Consider the following 19295-nt stretch of genomic DNA (forward strand, 5'->3'; position numbering starts at 1 on the left):
AGCTGAAAGATGGTGTGTGCGGGATGGAAGGGGTCCTCAATGATTTTACGCGCCTCTTCAGACAATTTCGGTAGATCACGTCGATGGGGAGGAGGGAGGCTCCAGTGATCCTCTTTGCCACTCTTATGGTCCTGTGGATTGACCTTCGATCCATTTCTCTGCAGCCACCGTACCACGCTGCGATGCGGACTCCCAGGATGTTCTCAATAGAGCTCCTATAGAAGGTAGACATAAACTCCGACTGGAATAGAAATGATCCTACTGATCACCGAGACCAGCAGGTAAAGCATGAGCGTAGAAGAGAGACGTCATTTCCTGGACGCTGCACCTTCTTGAATCAGCAGTTTGTCCCACCTACAGCAGCTATCCCACGGGATACAGAACATTTAAGGGGAGGGTCACAGACTGAAATCTTTGGGTCCCAAGGTGTATGGGGTGTAGGAGGGTAGTACAGAAGAAACCAACAAAACTTGACTGCTTCTCAGGGAAGGGGGTCCTAAGTGGGGAGGGTGGGGGATAGCTGAAAACTGGTTGAGAATACCTGATCCCTCTTCCCTCCCTCGTACCTCATAAAAACCCACGCCCATTTATCTTACAACCACATACTGATCTGTGACACTTTGATCTCAGAGGGATCGAAGTGCCACAGCTCAATCCCGAGAGGACAGTTGGAGCTGGGACAGAGACAAAATTCCATTTATTTCCATGGAGAAAGTTAGGTCAGCATGGCTGCGCTGGGCCAAGGGCCTGTGTCCGAGCTGTTCAATGTAGCGACACCATGACTCCAAACAGTTCTTGCACACTTCAATCTAAACATTTAAATGTAGACATGTAGACAGTGACGGGTTCAAACCCCAGTCATTGGTGCTGTAACAGCGTTGCACTAACAGCTACGCTAACCTTGCTGCCGACTCGCACGCTCACATCACCTGGCAAATCCATCACTAGGAAATGGGATAAAACTTCTGAAGGTATCTGCAAAAGACTATCTCCAGATGTTCAGGGGTGGGGATGAGAGGAAGAGGGGGATTGGAAGAAATGTGAGAGATGAGAGGAAAAGGGGGATTGGAAGAAATGTGAGATCATGAGTGTGTTCCTGAGGAGCATCTATTGGAGACCATGGAGGAAATGATAGGAGATCAACCTGATGGGGACATTGAGATGCCATTCTCCTTGAGTGGAGTGGCAGATGGAGATCTCACGATGTCCGTGAGGGCAGTGAAAGGTTCTCTCATTCAGGATGCCAATGTCCTGGCTTCTCCAACAGCTCAGACCAGTGGCCACATTCCAAACCTCGTGGCCAACTGACCAATGATCGATGTGAAACATCTTGGTGTGAAGGCCATGCTCATCCATGCCCATCAACACTAACACGCGTATACGCGCGCACAAAATGCAGATGTACGTGTTCAGATTCAGGACTTGAGCTTGTGCAGGTGAATGACCCATCTCTCTACCTCAGGGGGCCCCATGCCCCTCTCCCTATGGTTACACAGAGACCCACGTGGGACCCACGATGCCTCTGAGCCCTTCAGGTATTTACCCTGATCATGTTGTGCAGTGACTTCTCGTACTTCTTCCGGAACTCCTCCCTGATGTCCAGCATGTCAATCTCACTGCGGGATACCATGATCCGGATCAGAGTGTTGTCCCGTGTCCCCATTCCCTGTGGAGGGGAGGGAGGAGAGAGAAGGGCGGGGAGAGAGAGGAGGGAGGGGGAGAGAGGAGGGAGAGGGAGAGAGGAGGGTGGAGGGAGGGGAAAGAGGGAGGAAGGAGGGGGAGAGAGTAGGGAGGGGGAAGAGAGGGGGAAAGAGGAGGGAGGGGAGAGAGGAGGGAGGGGGAGAGAGAGGAGGGAGGGGGAGAGAGGAGGGTGGAAGGAGGGGGAGAGAGGAGGGAGGGAGAAGAGAGGGGGAAAGAGGAGGGAGGGGGAGAGAGGAGGGGGGGAGAGAAAGGAGGGAGGGGGAGAGAGAGGAGGGTAAGAGAAGAAGTAAAATGATGAGGTCTAAATGGCAGTGAATTATATCGCCAATGTGGGGACACGAGGCAGGAGTTCAGCGTGAGGGGTCGGGGGTTGAGAGGGAAATGTTTTCCCCACCCAGCAGGAGGATGGAATCTGGAGCACATAGCCCGAGAGGCAGAGACTCTCCCCAAACTGAGACCCATCTGAGCATACACTTGGATGTCAAATGAATACCTGGGGCCCAGCGCCGATGAACGTGGTCAACGTCCACCGGTACCCATTAGCCCTGGGCACAGAGAGCTAATTGTCGTTTCCGGGTTGCATGATTCCAGGGAGGGATTCCTGTGGGACCCTGCAGTGCCCAGGATCATTAATGGTGTCGGGGTAAGTTTACGGTGAGAACTAAGTGTTTTAAAGGGGATATGAGGGGTGGGGGTTCACACACAGAGCAGTTGGTGGATGGTACGAGCTGCCAGAAGAGGTGTTGGGGGCAGGGCAGGAGCAGCACAATGGGGCAGGTACTGAAAGGAGGAGGACTGGGTCAGTAACAACACAGAGGAACTCCGCAGGCCTTGCAGCGTCCATAGGAGGTAAATAGACTTTATTTATGATCATTAGCTACAGACACGGTCCAATCTCTTCCCTCCCCTCACTTTGCATCCATACATTTCCATCACTGGGCATTGTCACGTTCAATTCTATTTACACTGTGACCACCCCTGTGGCACCTTGTCACTTCTCCCCCCTTTGAGGAACTTCCCCTTTTCATCAGCCCCTCAATGGGAGGACTCTGGACCATGGTCCTTCCCCACGGCGCCCTCGCATTGGCTGCATTGAGCCTCAGCACGTACTCCTGCAGCCTGTAATGTGCCAGCCGGCCGCATTCCCTCACCGACATCTCCCTGCGCTGAAAGACAGGTTTCCGGCAGACCATGGTGGGCCTTTCACCAAGCTGATGGTCTTCCAGCAGTTCTGGATGTCTGACTCTGTGTGCATCCCCCGGGAACAACCCGTAAGTCAGTGTCCTCCGTCACGCTGCCTCTGGGGATGAACCGTGACAAGGACCTTCTCCACACACTCCTAGCAAGTCTGCATTCAGCAAAGAGGTGGGCGACTGGCCCTACTCCACCGCGGGATGGGTAAGTGAAATGTGTTGCCTCTGGCCCCTCTCCTATCCTCCAGATTGGCATTCACAGAGCCACCCTCTCCCCCAATCAATCTTCACCTTCCCTGCCCTCCTCTCCATGTCCAATTAATCCCTTTTGTCTGTTGGTCTGTGATCCACCCCCTTGCCCATTCTTCCCGGCTCCCCCAGCCTTTTAATTCAGGTGCCTGCCTGCTTTTTACTCGTACCTTGAAGAGGCTCAGACCCAAAATGCCGGTGATATATCTTTACCTCCTGTGGACGCTGCAAGACTGTTGTGTTTCACTTGTCAAAGAGATTGGTGGGATGGAGGCGGGTAGGGGCGATGGAGGCGGGGAGGGGCAATGGAGGCGGGGAGGGGCAATGGAGGCGGGGAGGGGCAATGGAGGCGGGGAGGGGCGATGGAGGCGGGGAGGGGCGATGGAGGCGGGGAGGGGCGATTAATACAGACAGGTGGGCTGACGATGCTCAATGAATGGTTCCTGGGATATGTCAAAAGCCTTCTGTAAATGAAAGTCTGTTTACCTTCATGGCCTTGAACAGTCTGGAGGCAAAGTACTGAGGAGTATTCCTGACACACCTGACTGTAGACACAGCAAAAGAGACAAAGGTCAAGTTTATGATCGTCTGGCTGAGTACAGAAAACCAGACCAAACAAGTGTTTCTCCGGACCACTGTGTGAGCAATACAATCCAACACAGGAGGTTGCTGGATTTTGAGGTTGAACCCCATCTGCTGGAGGAATTCAGCGTGTTGATCAGTGTCCATGGACCATGGGAGGGAAAGAATTGTACCAACTTGAATGTTTAAACAAAGGATTCAGACCCCAAACCTTTGCCCGTTCTTCCTCTCCCATGGATACCGAGTTCCTGCAGCAGGGCCCCTGTAATAACTCGCTTCCTCTCCATTCAACAAGATCCCTCATTGTAACCGACTCTCTGCACTGGGCTGCCTCCTGTTCCCACTCTCCAACTGGACGGCATTAACATCGACTTCTCCAGTTTCTGCTGGCCCACTCCCCGTTCTCCCTCCCTTCATCTCTCTGTTTCCTTTCCTCCAGCTCTCCACCTCCCTTCCGTCTCCATTCACAGAGCCACACCCTCCTCCATGTTTGCTGCTGTGCCCTGCCTCCCTTATCCACCTATTACCTCCCATCAGTGGGACCATCCCCCTCCCACTACCATTTTGTTTTTTTTGTCCATACCCCGATGAAGGGCTCAAATGTTGGTTCTGTATCTTTATCTTTGCTACATAAAGGACACTGTTGACCTGCTGAGTTTCTCCAGAATTGTGTGTTTTTTACTGTATCCTGTTCCCACCCTCCCCCTCTCCTGTTCTACCAAGTGGATGGACAGACTTGCTGGATAGCACACAAAACAAACATTCCATGATACCCCAGTTCACGGGGCAATGAATGTGCACATTGTCCAAGCCTGATTGGTCCACCAGCTTCAGAGAACCACCTGGTTCAGTGAGGATGACCATGTATCAGCACTGATGTCTCTTGCTCCAGCGGAGATTCAATCCCCTGCACTTACTCCACACCCCCTCCTCTTCCCTTTCCCCCTCCTTTTCCCCATCCCCCTATGACCCTCCCCATCCCCTCTGCACCCCATTCCCCTTCACCCCATTTCCCCATTCCCCCTCACCCCATTCCCCCAGCCCACACCCCCATTCCCCTCCACCCCAGCCCCCACCCCCATTCCTTTCCACCCCAGCCCCCTCCCCCGAGAAGACCGTCCCCTTACCCACTGCCAACATCAGCTTCTGAAAGTCTCCCGACAGCTCATCCCGAAGGCTCTCCTCAATGTCCTTGCCGGCAATATTCTGATACTCATCAAACACTGGAGAAGATAGAGGGAAGGTCAGCAGGGCATGGGGGAGCATTGAAGCAATGATATTGCCTGCTGCAGCCATTCTCAATGGGGGCCCCTACGCCACCCTCCCCACCCGGGGGCCCCAGTAAATTTATGTAAAAGCCTAGCTTTTTTTTCACCTCACGCAACGTATAAGTACGGAAGAAACCAAAACTTCACTACTTCACAGGGAAGGGGCTGGGGGGGGGGGGGGGTGGTATAAACCTTGAGCAGAGTCCTAAAGGGAGCTATAGCCAAAAACACTGGCTGAATATGGCCTATCTACTGATCCCTGGCTGGAGCCTCTGTTCGTTATTTGGAGGAGGGGATCTAGCACATCACATCCAAGTTTGCTGAAAACATTAAATCGAGTATTAAAAGCACACTCCACAGAGTTGGCTGGGAGATTCTATAGCCAAGATATAGATAGGTTCAGTGAGTAGGCAAGGGTCTGGCAGATGGAGGTCATCCACTTTGGAAGGAAAAGGAGTCAATCAGATAATCATTTAAATGGTGTGAGATTGCAATGAAATGTCACGCAGAGGGACCTGAGCACGAATCATAAGGAGGTTGGTTCGCAGGTGCAGCAGGTCATCAAGAAGGCAAATGCCTTCATTGCTGGAAGGATTGAGTTTAGGAGCAGGGAAGTTCTGCTACCACTGGTGAGGCCACGTCTGCAGTTCTGGCCTCCTAAACTGGCTTCGGAGGAGGTGCAGAGGAGACTGGCCAGGGTAACAGATCGAGTCACCCAAAACTTAAGAGGGGTAACAGAAGATCTTTTCAAATCGCCATGTAACTGGGTCGCTAACCATGCAAATTGCTTGGTTAACCCCATTTTACATTGTCGTTTGAAAGGGCCTATTAGCGGTGTACAAATAACCCAATCCTGCATTCGGAGACTTCCTTTGCCCTCTGCAATCACATGCTTTTGTAGCTCACAGAATGTTTCTGCACACTCGTGTCCACAGGTGCACATGTATTTCCTGCACACATAAAGGGCCACACACAGGTCAATGAGAGAGCCTGCCACTGGAGACTAGGGGGAAACATCCTGAAGGCAGGAGGCGGGGATCTGGAGCCAGTGGACACTGGCCTGGTGCTGGAGTCCCAGCGAACGAGCCACCCATCTTTCCCCACCAGCCCTTACCTAACTGAAGGTGGCAATTGCTGCGGTTCCCCAGGATGGTGATGAACGAGCTCTCCTCCGTGCCCCACTGCAGCTCTCCAGCTTCGTACAGCTCCTGCATGATGAAATGCGACGGTGAGCAACAGGCCATTCAGCCTACTGAGTTGGTCCTCTCCCCCACTCACTCACATCAAGAGCCCCCCCCCACCTCCACTGTGATGCTACCCCAACAAAAACCTGCTGGCCCAGCCTAGAATGGGGCACAGCGGCATCACAACTGTGTCACGACCCCAGGGGTCAGGAGAGACCTGGGGGGCAGGTGAACGGTTCCCAATGGAGACTCCTGGGGAAGATGGCATTGGGAACGATGCCCTTTCTGGGGCAGGGTACTGAGCACAAAACCTGAGACCTCGTGATTAGGTTGCACAAAGCACTTCTGGATCCCCACCTGCAAGAAGGGCTACCAATGAATTGGAAGGAGTGCAGAGGACGTTGATGAATCCAGGGGGCCGTAGTTATAAATGTATTTAAAATTTTTAACATTTTCAATTTAGACATACAGAAGAGTAAAGGGCCCTTCCAGCTGATAAATATGTGCTCCCCAATTCCACCCAATTGACCTTCAACCCCCAGAATGTTTCGAACAGTGCCCCCGGGGAAAACCCACGCAGACAGTGCGGGACTCGAATCCCAGTCACTGGCACTGTAACAGAGTTGTGCGAACCACTACACCAACCATGCTGCCCTGAATAGGAAGAGACTGGATAGGCTGGGACTTTCCAGAGTGAAGGAGGCTGAGGGGCAATCTTATAGAGGCTTATAAAATTGTGAAGGGCAAGGTTAAAGTGAACGCTCACAGGACAGATAATTCTAGAACAAGTGGGCATAGGGTGAGCGGGGAAAAGTTTAAGAAGGACATGAGGAACAATTCTTTCTCTCAGAGGGTGGTCCGTATATGGAACAAGCTTCGGAGGGAGGTGCAGAAGTGGGCACAGTTAGAACATTCAAAAGAAATTTGGACAGGTCTGTGGGCAGGAAGGGTTCAGGAGGATAGGGGACAAATGCAGGCACATGGGATGAGTCCAGAAGGCTGACTTGATCAGCATTGGCGAGCTGGACCAGCCTCTTCTATGCTATGGGACTCCATGCCAGAGTTCAAATCCCACCTCGCCAGGAGGTGGCTTAAATTATTTCACACAGGGGGTGGAAGATGTGTACTGTGTGTAGAGGCAACGTGGCCTCTTATTCAGAAATCACATTACCTGTCAATCAAGGTTGAATTCTGTTCACCCATTAGTGCACACCTTGCCCTTGGCTAGAAGCACAGATTAGCACTGAATAGAACACCAATGCACAGCACATTCTTTCTCTCTGTCTCGTGGTCCAAGCCCCGGACTCTGCTCCACGCCAAGTTCTACTGTGGACATCGCTGGAGGTGTCACAGTTGAGGTGTGCACTACTCTGAAGCTGAGCCATAGTATTGCGATAGTGTGGACCTTGTAGGAGCTGAAAGGAATCACTGCTGCCACACCAAAGGACATTAACGACTTTTTATTCACATTCGGCGCGCCCCTTCAAGGGCAGCAGGAGCTCAGTCACCTGGTGCATTGTGACGTCATCATCGGTGCCCAGGGTGGGCGCTGGAAGGGACGCTGGAGTCAGAGAGAAACCTCTGATGATGAAATTTCCCCATGGCTGCCCCGCCACGTGCTGATACAGCGGGGCCGGTTCGCCATGAGGATGTGCGTCGCCTCAGTACATCAATATTTGCAGAGAACCGCACCCCCGTTGGTACAGAGAGCTGGGTGTGTGTAAGAGTCCCTGCTTCTAGTGTGTGTACTCAAATGTGTGAGTGTGTCGAGTATAGGTTTACTAATGTCGGTGTCTAACCTAGGTCCAAGGTGAAATAGTGATCGAGTACCGTTTAATGTTCTCCTGTTTGTCTACTTTGTGTTTATTGAAGTTAGTGTGATCGTAACTTGTGTCCAGATTCGTCTCTCTGTGAACCCACCTAACCTGATACTCTTCCCAACCCAACAGGGTGTGGATCGAGCTGCCAGAGAAACTGGTGGTGGGGAGAATGACAAGGTTTAAAAGACATTTATACGGGTGCACCGATAGGAAAGGTGGAGAGGGAAATGGGCCAAATGCAGACGACTGGGACGAGCTTGGTCAGCATGAATGAGTTGGGCTGAAGGGCCTGTTTCCATTCCCTTGATAATTAGGACACCAGTCAACACAACACTGTTACAGCGCTGTAAGGAGTTTGTTCTCCCCAATGTTTGCGTGGGTTTCCTCCCACCCTTCAAAATGTAGGTCAATTGGGTTAATTTGGCGGCAGGACTTTTGTGAACAGTTTTGGGCTCCTCATTTAAGAAAGGATGTGCTGACTTTGGAGAGAGTTCAGAGGAAGTTCACAAGGATGATTCCGGAAATGAAAGGGTTATGGAAGGAATGTTTGACGGCTCTTGGACTGGACTCGGAATTGAGAAGAACTAGGGGGGGATCTAATTGAAACATTTTGAATGTTGAAAGGTGTGGACAGAGTAGATGTAGAAAGGTTGTTTCCCATGGTAGGAGTGAGTAGGACAAGAGGGGCTCATGACTGAAGGGCATCCACTTAGAGATGTGGAGAAACTTTTTTCAGCTTGAGGTCAGTGCTTGTGGAGGCTGGGCCATTGGGTGTATTTAAGGCAGAGATTGACAGTTTCTTGATTAGCCAGGGCATCAAAGGTTATGGGGAGAAGGCCAGGCAGTGGGGCTGAGTGGGAAAATGGATCAGCTCATATGGGCTGAATAGACTATTTCTGCTTCTATGACTCATGGACTCATGAGCCAGAAAGACCTGTTACAATGTTGTATCTCTAAAATTAAAATTAAATTATCTTAATAATGAAAAGCTAGTGAATTGTAAGATCTTTGTGGAACCGTGGACATTGTTGAATGTGTATTTGTATCTGAAACTTTTTTAACGTTAAATCATGCTAATGAAATATTTTAATTGGAGGGGATTTTAATTGTGTTTTGGACCAGTTATTGGATAAATCTCCGAAAAGTATATGGAAATCTAAGATGGCTGTACAAATGGGATCTTTGATGAAGGATTTGAATTTAGTTGAAATTTGGAGGAGAATAAATCCGACAGAAAAAGATTTCTCTTTTTATTCATCTAGGCATGATTCATTTTCTAGAATAGATTTGTACACCTTCAAGCTCGAATTGTTCAGGCTGAATAGAAGAGTAAGATTATATCTGATCATTCTATGTTGTGTATATCTTGTGTTGATTCAGAAGTTAAGCAATCAACTTATCAGTGGAGATTTAATGTAATGTTATTGAAGAAACTGGAGTTTATTACTTTTGTTAGGGAACAGGAATTAAAAGCTAGCAATGATAGACATCAAAACCCATCTGGTTCACTAACCAGGTGGGAAATCTGTAACATCCTTTCCCACTCTTACCAACGCAATCAACTCTGAATGACAGTAGGAAGAGGTGGTGAGAGGTGCCAAGCTAGAGAAGGCCATGGGCCAGGTGCTGGCAATTGGGATTAGTGGAGCGAGATACTGGATGGGCAAGGGGTGACGTGGTTGGCCGAAGAGTCTGCGGGAACTCTCCGTCCAGGTGCAGAGAGGTTGGCCAGGTTAAGTAGCTCTTTGAACTTGGTCGACAGGCACTCTCCTGCTGCGGTCCTACCTTTGCATCCTGAGCCACGAGATCTTCACTGACAATGTCATCCTTCTCCCTGCTTCCCTGCGAGATGGAAAGAGCAGAAAGAACTAGGATCAACTTGTCACAGTGGAACCAATGTCTGGACATTATATCAATGCATCAGATCCAGGGACCTACGCTAATGGCCCAGAGACAGGAGAATGCATCTTGTCACAGCATCTGGGAAGTCCAAATTTGAAGAATTACTCCAAACTGAATTTTAAAAATTAATGAGTAGGAACCAACATCCTCAGGAATGGAGAGGGGTCATTGTCTGGTGCAAACAAGGCTCCAGATCTGCTACCAAATGCTCACATTCCAAAACAACCCAGCAAGTGGCTTCTTTAAAATCACAAAGCTGGAGAAGTTCAGCTGGACAAACAATGGGCTTTATACAGCAAAGATAAAGATACATCTCCAACGGTTCAGACTTGAGCCCCTCATCAAGGCACCTTTAAATTGTTCCATTGGCTGTGAAAGTGAATGCAGGAGCCATCAAGAGCCCAACGTTCGGAGTGTGAGTGTGGGGCGCGAGTGTGAGTATTCGTTCGTGTTCATGTGTGTATGTTTGTGTATGTATGTTCGTGTGTGCACATGTGTTCATGTACATGTGAGTTTGTGTGTGCACATGTGCTGTACTCAGCTCCACAGCCCCACACAAAAGCCATCTATTCACAGGATATATCTACCTCCTCTCTCTGAGGACCTTTCTACAGAGGCAACTCTTACGAGGACTGTGACTGAGGATTCATATCAAGAAACCACTGTTAGGTTTGATTTGGATTTGCAATTTGATTTGCTGATAGGTTAAAGCTAAATATCACCATCGACATACAGGTAGTGCCCAACCTACGACCGTAATGCGGACTGAAGGATTGGTCGTAACTTAGGTTGGTTGTAAGTCAGGGAACATGGACTTCAGGCTGCCGCCAGGAACAAGAACCACCGAATGCAGAACTTTTAATACATAATATGTACTTGTAGAGTAGTTTTAATAAAGAATTTAAAAATGTTTTTGGCTGTATGTAACTCATGTAGGTCAGAAGTTGAGGACTAGCTGTAATTAGCCAAGTTACATGCTGTAATTTTGTGTGAACTATTTTGTTTTGAAAATCCAAAATTAACATAGAACATTCTAGCACAGTCTGGGCCCTTCAGCCCATGACGTTGTGCTGACCTATGTAAATCTACTCCATGTCAATCTAACCCTTCCCTCCCTCACACCCACAACCCTCCATTTTTCTTACATCCATGTGCCTGTCCAAGAGTTTTTAATATGTCCCGATCATTCCAGGCCCCCACCACACTCTGTGTAAAAAAATTCACCCCTGACCTCTCCTCTCCTCACTTTAAACAGACGTTCTCTGGGATTTTCGACCATCTCCCCAGGAAAAAGGTGTGTCCGTCCACCCTATCTAAGCCCCTCATAATATTAAACATTTTTCATTGTTTAAAATTTACAGCATGGGGGAAGCCAATTCTGGCCATTCAAACCCAAATTAACCTGCAACCCTGTATGTTTTGAAGGGTGGGAGGAAACTCAACCCTCTGGAGGAAAACAATGCAGTCACGGGGAGAACATGCAAACTCCTTACAGACAGCGTGGGATTCGAGCCCGGGTTGCTGATGCTAACTGAGCCGCTGGAGGGTGACAACTTGTTTTTTCTGAGCTGCCTGGATAGCACGCTTTGAATGTTGGCCTGTGTGACAATAACGATGTGTGGATTTCCTGATGGTGTGGGTGACCGCTACAGTGGTGTTGGGCGTGCCTGCAGCAGATCACACACACAGCACTGCTAGTTGGGGTCTTGGCCACTTGGTGGGGGGGGGGGGGGGGGGGAGCAAATCCCCAGCACCCCCAGGTAACCCAGCGGACAGCGAACAGCCAGATGGTTGACACAATCAAGTCTGGCACTTAACTGGTCATTGATGAAAGGCTAAATCACACAGAAATGCTGGAGGAACTCAGCCGGTCTCACAGCATTCATAGGAGGTAAAGATATATTACCGACATTTCAGGCCTGACCCCCCTTCTTCAAGGTGTGAGTAAAAAGCAGGCAGGTGTCTCAGTAAAGACTGAGAGAAATGCTGCAGTGTGGAATTTAACTCAATGTGAAGTTAACATCACAGCACAGAAAACAGGCCCTTCCGCCCTTCTAGTCTGTGCCCATCTATTATTCCATTTAGTTCCACTGACCTGCACCCAAACCATATCCTTCCATACCCCTCCCATCCATGCACCCACCCAAATTTTCCTTAAATGTCAAAATCGAGCCCTCACCACTTTAACTGACAGCTCATTCCACACCCCCACCCCTCACTGCATGAAGAAATTCCCTGCTAGACTGCTCGCAGAAGAACCCTTCTCATAGTACAAGGTATAATGTGACAAACATAAAACAGGCTGGACGGGTCCTTGGCCTGACACACACAAGAAAGTTTGGAAGCTTTTTCTAAACATGCACATCCGTGTTTACCTGCAGCAACACCACCAACATCTTCTTGAAGTGCCCGGATGTGTCACCAACAACATCTGTTTCCAAATCAGATTCGTACACTGCACGGGGCAGAAGGCTCAAATCAATTAGGGAGAGCGTTCACCAGCTGCTCTGCACCTCCCCCTCCCCCGCACTGACTGAGCGCTGGATTTGATCATTCCTGTACATCAGCACCTCTCCCACCTTCAACTCAGCCCTAACCCCCATCTCCTCTGTTTCCTGCACATCTGCCCTGGCCTCCTCCTCCGCCCCCCAGATGGGGAACAATGAACAGGGTTCCCCTTGCCCTCACCTATCACCCCACCAGCCTCTGCATCCAACACATCGTCCTCTGCAGTTCCCACCACTTAAAACGTGATCCCATCACCAGGCACATCTTCCCCTCTCCGCAGGGACTGCTTCCTGCGTGACTCCCTCGTCCACTCCTTCCTATCAATCACCACGCCCCCCCCCGGCACTGACCAATCTGGCCACAGGAGGTGCTCCACTGCCCCCACACCTCCATTCAGGGCTCTAAACTCTTCACCTGTGAATCTGCAGGGGTTGTCTACTTTTCCAGTGATCTCTACATCGGAAAGACAGGCCATAGCCTGGGAGATCAGTTCATTGAGCGCCTTCTCTCTGCCCACTGCAACAACAGGTTGGCCACCCATTCCAATTTGGCATCCCCTTGCTATAGTGACACGAGTGCCAAATCAAGACCCCCAACACCTCGTATTCCACCTTGCCATTCTCCAACCACATGGCATTAACATTGACCTCCAATTTCCATTCGCCCCATCCCTCAGTCTCTCTCTTTCCCAATCCCTCTGCCTCCCCACCTCCTTCCTTCTCTAATCAGAGAGCTACCCTTCACCACCTGCCCTCTCCCCCATCGCTTCTCGGCTTCTTTCTCTTCCATTCTGACTCCTGAATCCACCTATTACCTGTCCTGTTCACCTGTTTGTTTCCTGCCATTACCAGGCTCCTGGATGACCCTCACCCCAGTGGCACAATGTTGCCCTCACTCCATTCCAACCATTCCCTCGCTGTCACTCTACTCTCTGCACTGAGTTCCATTCTGCTGTACCTAAGCAAATATAGACTTGTAGAACAGCACACATACATACATTTTCACTCCCTCCACAAACGCGGCAGCAAACGTAACCTTGAACCTAAAACTCAATGAAGAATGCAGAATATTTTCCCCTCAGGATTCAGTCATTGGAATGCTCTTCGTCAAAGAACATTTGAAGTGGAATTTCTTGAATATCTTTTTTTTGAAGCAGAGGGATTTAGGGAGACAGCAAGGGGGGATGACCAGACTACGGAGGAGGGGAGATGTGGAGATCAGCCATGAACACAAGCTCCTACTCCTTGTTTGAGACGTTTACACAGAACCGAAGCATGGATCAGACCCACCAGTTTTATGGAAGGGTGAGGCTGGACAACTGGAAAAGTGGGCCAAATGCCTCTTATTGTGTGAAAATGATACACAACTTTTAGAATTAACTTGGTAAAAATGTCAAAAGTTGCATTTCCACCCCCCCCCCCCCCCCAACCAAGGATAGTCTTCAAAAGACATTGGGACAGATAAATGGATGGGATTTAGTTTTACTTTCTTTTTAAATGCAGGCCCAGCGGAGGGGACCTCAGTAAACATATTTAAGACGAGGTTGGATAGATTTTTCCATAGTGTGGAGATTAAGGGATATGGGGAAAGGGCAAGTCGGTGGAGATGAGCCCATCATCAGATCAGTCATGATCTCATTGAATGGGAGAGCAGGCTTGATGGGCTGAATGGCCTTCTCCTGCTCTTATTTCTTATGTGGGCCCTTTCAGCCCACAAGCCGTACCATCCATGTGACCAATTTACCTACAACACCCGTATGTTTTGGTTGGGAGGAAACTGAAGCTCCCGGGGGAAAACCCACGCAGACTCAGGGAGAGAACGTACAAAGTCCTGACAGACAGCATGGGATTCGAACCCCAGTCCCAATTGCTGGTGCTGAAATGGTACCACCTTAATGTTAGAATGGAATGGGACCAAATACAGACAAATGGGGTTAGCACAGAAGGCCAACTTGGTCAGCATAGGCAAGATGGGCTGAAGGGCCTGTTCCACAACCAATGACTCGCTATCAGACTGAATTTTGACGGCAAGGAACTGAGTAGCCAAGCCTTGCAGAGAAGTTGATCTTTTAGGAATACATTCACAGTGATGAGAGGGTTGGAGAGGTTTTGAGGGAACTCCAGATCCGAGGCGGCCTTGAGTCTTTGGTAGGGGAGGGGGTGGGGAGTGATGGAACTTCGACACTCATGCCTGTGCTGCGCCTGTATGGGGTTAGCAGAGAGAGGGAGTGGCAAGGGTGCACTGGTCATTGGTTCCCGAACTACCAACAGTTGTACGACTGGAATACACATGGGCCACCTTCTTTGTAGGCTTTGGTCAGCTCATGAATCTGCTTATTGTTCCTGGATGCAAGGATTTCAATCACACAGTTCTCATCAGTCCCCAGGCCCTAGAAAGGGGAAATGAGAGAAAAATTTAAACAGACAAAGAATCCTTTCCCCAAATACAGCAAAACCCCATTATCCAGCCTCAAGCAACCAGAAAAACAAAATTATGTCAAATAAATAGGTAGAAAATACAGGTTTACCAATCACGTAACATGCAATCTCAAGCAAATGGAAAATTCATTTATCTGACATCTGTAAATCCCTCTAGGTGCCAGATACCAGGAGTTTTAATGTAGTATTTCCACATCTCAGGTTCAATCCCCAAGCTCCCCAGCCCTGCTCCTACACAACCTAAGCTGGGTTTGACATCACATCTGGAATACAGCACTCCCATAGCATTGTGCCAACGAGGAGCTCAGACCTCCAGACCGTCTCAAAACATCCAGGGTCCCCAACTTAAACAGAAATCCCCCACACCTTCAACATTAGCACATTTGCAGAGAAATGAGTGGGGACCTTATGGAAGCATTTAAAATGTTGAACAGTCTGGACAGAGTAGATGTGGTAAAGTTGTTCCTCATGGTGAGAGAGTCTAGGACAAGAGGGCACAGCTTCAGGATTGAGGGGTGCCCATTTAAACAGAGATGCAGAGGAATTTCTTCAGCCAGAGAGCAGTGAACCTCTGGAATGTGTTGCCATGGCAGCTGTGGAGACCAGGTCATTGGGTGTATTTAAGGCAGAGATTGATAGGTATCTGAATAGTCAGGGTATCAAAGGTTATGGGGAGAAGGAAGGGGAGTGGGTCTGAGAGAAAATGAATCAGCTCATGACAGAATGGTGGAGAAGACTCAATGGGCCAAGTGGCCTAATTCTGCTCCTATATCTTGTAGTCTCCTGCACCTTGGGGTGCCAGAAGCCCCAGGGTACTTGGCGTCTGACCTCTGTTGGTGGAGCCTACGGTCAACATTAGGGGGCTTTCCTGTCACTAGAGTGTGTTCATCACGCGCCTGTTCCACCATACCTCGATGGCATCCCTCAGTTCCTTGGCATCGTGTACTGCTGGGGGCTTCATGAGCCCTACAATCAGCCTCTCAAATTTTCCCGTCAGTTCGTACTTCAGGTCGTCAATGAGGTCCTGCAGCACAGAGAGTGCGTCACAAGTAGCAGTGCACAGGCGGAGAGCCCCAACCCCGTGTTTCCTCCACCACACCTTCGTACCTTCAACTTCTCTCACCTGGCCTGGTGCCACCACACCCCAGACGTCCTTCCTTCCACACAAACAGACCCCAGGTTTGGGAGATCCAACTGGTTTTCTGGGACATGGACAAGAGTTCTAGATTTCCCCCACAAAATTTTAACAACATGCCACTAACTCAAGATGTCCCATCAACGAAACCAACCGATTGGAAACTTCGAGTACTGTTTCACAGACTTTATTTCACATGTTATACTGTGGAGCGTAGACGACTGTTTACCAAATCCAAAATTTAGTTCTTCAAGCCCGTACAGAGACAAACAAATTTTTAACTGTAAATTTAATTTTTAAAAATTTAGACATACAGCACAGTAACAGACCCTTCCGGCCCACGGCCTTGTGCTGGCCAATTACCCCACAAACCCCCGGTACGTTTTGAACAGTGGGAGGAAACTATGCCCCCAGAGGAAACCCACGCAGACACGTGGAGAACGTACAAACTCCGTGCAGTCAGCGCTGGATTTGAACCCGGGTCACTGGAAGTGCTAACCACACCACCCTACTCTTTCACAAATTGGTGTTAATGATGTCAGTGACGGTGCCCACCTTCGTAAAATTTCTTCCACGTGGTCCCCAGCAGATAAAATGAAATATTGTCCTCGTTTGCCTTTCCAAGTACCCTGCCTCAGAAAGGAAACCTCTGATCTTCCAAATTGATGGGAAAGGTTAAGTTTGTGGAGCCATGCAGCATGGAAGCAAGCCCATCACTTATTTATTCGTGCTGACCATGTTGTTGACACGAGCCTGTCCCATTGCCTGTGTCCGGCCCATCGACCTCTAAACCTTTCCTATCCACACATCTGTCCAAATGTCCCCTAACTGTTAAAAATGTACCCACACCTACCACGATCCACAAACCCCCCTCTCTGTATGAAACAAGTTGCACCTCCCCTCCCTTTTAATTATTTTCCCCTTCCCTACTCCTTCGACATGGAACTTTCTAGCATAGTGCAGGCCCCTCGTAAATCTACTCCACATCAATCTAATCCAATCACACCCATTGCCCCATATTTCTCTTTCATGTGTCTGTCTAAAATGTCCCTATTGCACCAGCCTCCACCACCACCCCGGTAATACATCACAGGCATCCACCCGTCTCTGTTTAAAGAAAAACTTACCTCTGACATCTCCCCTAAACCTTCCTCCATTCACCTTCAACAGATGACCACCGGAATTGACCACTGCTACCTTGGGTTAAAAGGTTCTGGCTCTCCACCCTGTCTATGCCTCTCAGAATTTTAAGTCACAGACCTCTATTAAATCTCCTCTCATCCTTCTTCACTCCAAAGAGAACAGTCCCAGCTCTGCTAACCTTGCCTCATAAGACACATTCTCCAATCCAGTCAACGTCCTGGTAAATCTCCTCTGCCCTATCTCCATAGCTTCCATATCCTCCCTGCAATGAGGTGACCAGAAATGAACACAATATTTCAAGTGTGGTCTAATCAGAGTTTTATAGAGCTACAACCTTATGGCTCTTGATCGCAACCCCCCCCCCCACCCCCCGCCACCGACTAATGAAGGCCAGCACACCATAGACCTCCTGACCACCCTATCAACCTATGTGGCATGGAGAGGAAGCAGGAATATGGAGGTCACACAATTAGTCTGATCATATGGAATGGTACTAGAGGCCTGATGGACTGAATGGCCTTCTATTTTCCCATGACTGAGAGAGACAACTGAATTTAAAGCTGTCCCATCAGACAGAAAATTGGCCCCATTGATCTGAAAGGCACAAAACTCTGGAGCCTGTTTCCACCCCTCCTCGTCGAGCGGAGCTAAGTGGTCCCCAACATAACGGAGAAGACATGGCGATATACTACCCTTCCATAGAGGGTCTTGTAACTCGTGTAGATCTGCTGCCGCTGTGCATTTGACCGCAAGGTCAGCAAATCGATGATGGTTTCTTTGTCACTGCCTGGATAGAAAGCAACAGAAGAAAGAGCTGAGTCAGAGAGCAGATTTATTGTCAGAGAACACAGATTCCTTTCTTCTCAGGCACGGTAGAATCACCAGGTATTGGCAGTGCAAAAAACGGTTCTCAAGAAGATATGTTCACATTTAAACAAGTAAAGCAGAGAAACAAACTGACTGCAATATAGAAAGAAAAAATCCATAAAGTCCACAAGTAAATTAAAGCCCTGATTGAGTTTGTCGTAGAGTCTGATGGTGGAGGGGTAGCAGCTGTTCCTGAACCTGGTGGTGCGAGTCTTGAGGCACTGATACCTCTTTCCTGATGGCAGCAGCAAGAACAGAGCGTGTGCTTGATGATTGATGCTGCTCTCTGACGGCAGCGTTCCCTGTAGATGTTCTCGATGGTGGGGTGGGTATGGCCTGTGATGACCTGGGTTGAGTCCCTGCAGCTGATAAAGCCACAACCACTTCAAACGAAGGGCGAGGAGAACCCATGCATCAACCACATGTCCCACAGCGAGGACGACCAGTGACCACGTGTCCCACGGCGTCGACGATCAGTGACCTCATGTCCTACGGCGTCGACGACCAGTGACCGCATGTCCCATGGCGTTGATGACCAGTGACCGTGTGTCCCACGGTGTCGATGACCAGTGACCGCGTGTCCCATGGTGAGGATGACCAGTGACCGCGTGTCCCACGGCGTCGACGACCAGTGACCGCATGTCCCAGTGATGATGACCAGTGACCGTGTGTCCCACAGCGAGGACGACCAGTGACTGCGTGTCCCAGCGACGATGACCAGTGACTGTGTGTCCCACAGCAAGGATGACCAGTGACCGTGTGTCCCACAGCGACGATGACCAGGACGGTGCAGTGCAGGCCAAGCCCTTCGGACCACAATACCTGCCTCCAGCACAATGCCCAAATTAAACCAAATCCCTGCTGGTTGCACCTGAACCATGTTCACGGCGAACGTGACCCTCTGATGGCGTCAGCAACCTGGGTTTGAATCCTCCTCTGTCTGCACGGAGTTTGTACATTCTCCCCGTGTCTGGTGGGCTCTGGTTTCCCCCCACATTCCAAAGACGTACGGGTTAAGTGGGTTAATTGGTCACATGGGTGTATTTGGGTGGCATGGGCCAGATGGTCTATTATTTGTGGTGTCTAAATTCAAAATAATCCTGCAATATTAATACCCAAAAGTCTCTAAAAATGCTACTGTTTTATCTGCTTCCACCACTAGTCTTGCCCAGCCTGTTCCCAACACGCACCACTCTGTGTGTGATTAAAACACTTGCCCTGTGCATCTCCCGTAAAGTTCCTGTTCCTCATCTTTTAACATTTACATACAACACAGTAGAAGTCGATTCTGGCCATTCAGACCCA

General features: G+C 49.5%; 1 protein-coding gene across 1 annotated transcript in view; it reads right to left on the bottom strand.

The window, feature by feature from the left end:
- Positions 1–19295, bottom strand: part of anxa6 (annexin A6) — a 66321-nt gene that overhangs the window by 25448 nt on the left and 21578 nt on the right. Inside the window, exons 4-12 of the mRNA XM_069898020.1 lie at positions 17816–17910; positions 15756–15869; positions 14706–14796; positions 12275–12354; positions 9783–9839; positions 6108–6201; positions 4853–4948; positions 3630–3688; positions 1544–1666 (exon numbers count right to left, since the gene is read on the bottom strand). Coding sequence (XP_069754121.1) covers positions 1544–1666; positions 3630–3688; positions 4853–4948; positions 6108–6201; positions 9783–9839; positions 12275–12354; positions 14706–14796; positions 15756–15869; positions 17816–17910 — 809 coding nt within the window. The remainder of the gene's footprint in view (positions 1–1543; positions 1667–3629; positions 3689–4852; positions 4949–6107; positions 6202–9782; positions 9840–12274; positions 12355–14705; positions 14797–15755; positions 15870–17815; positions 17911–19295) is intronic.

Source organism: Narcine bancroftii, chromosome 9 (assembly GCF_036971445.1).
Source record: "Narcine bancroftii isolate sNarBan1 chromosome 9, sNarBan1.hap1, whole genome shotgun sequence".
Classification (NCBI taxonomy): Eukaryota; Metazoa; Chordata; class Chondrichthyes; order Torpediniformes; family Narcinidae; genus Narcine; species Narcine bancroftii.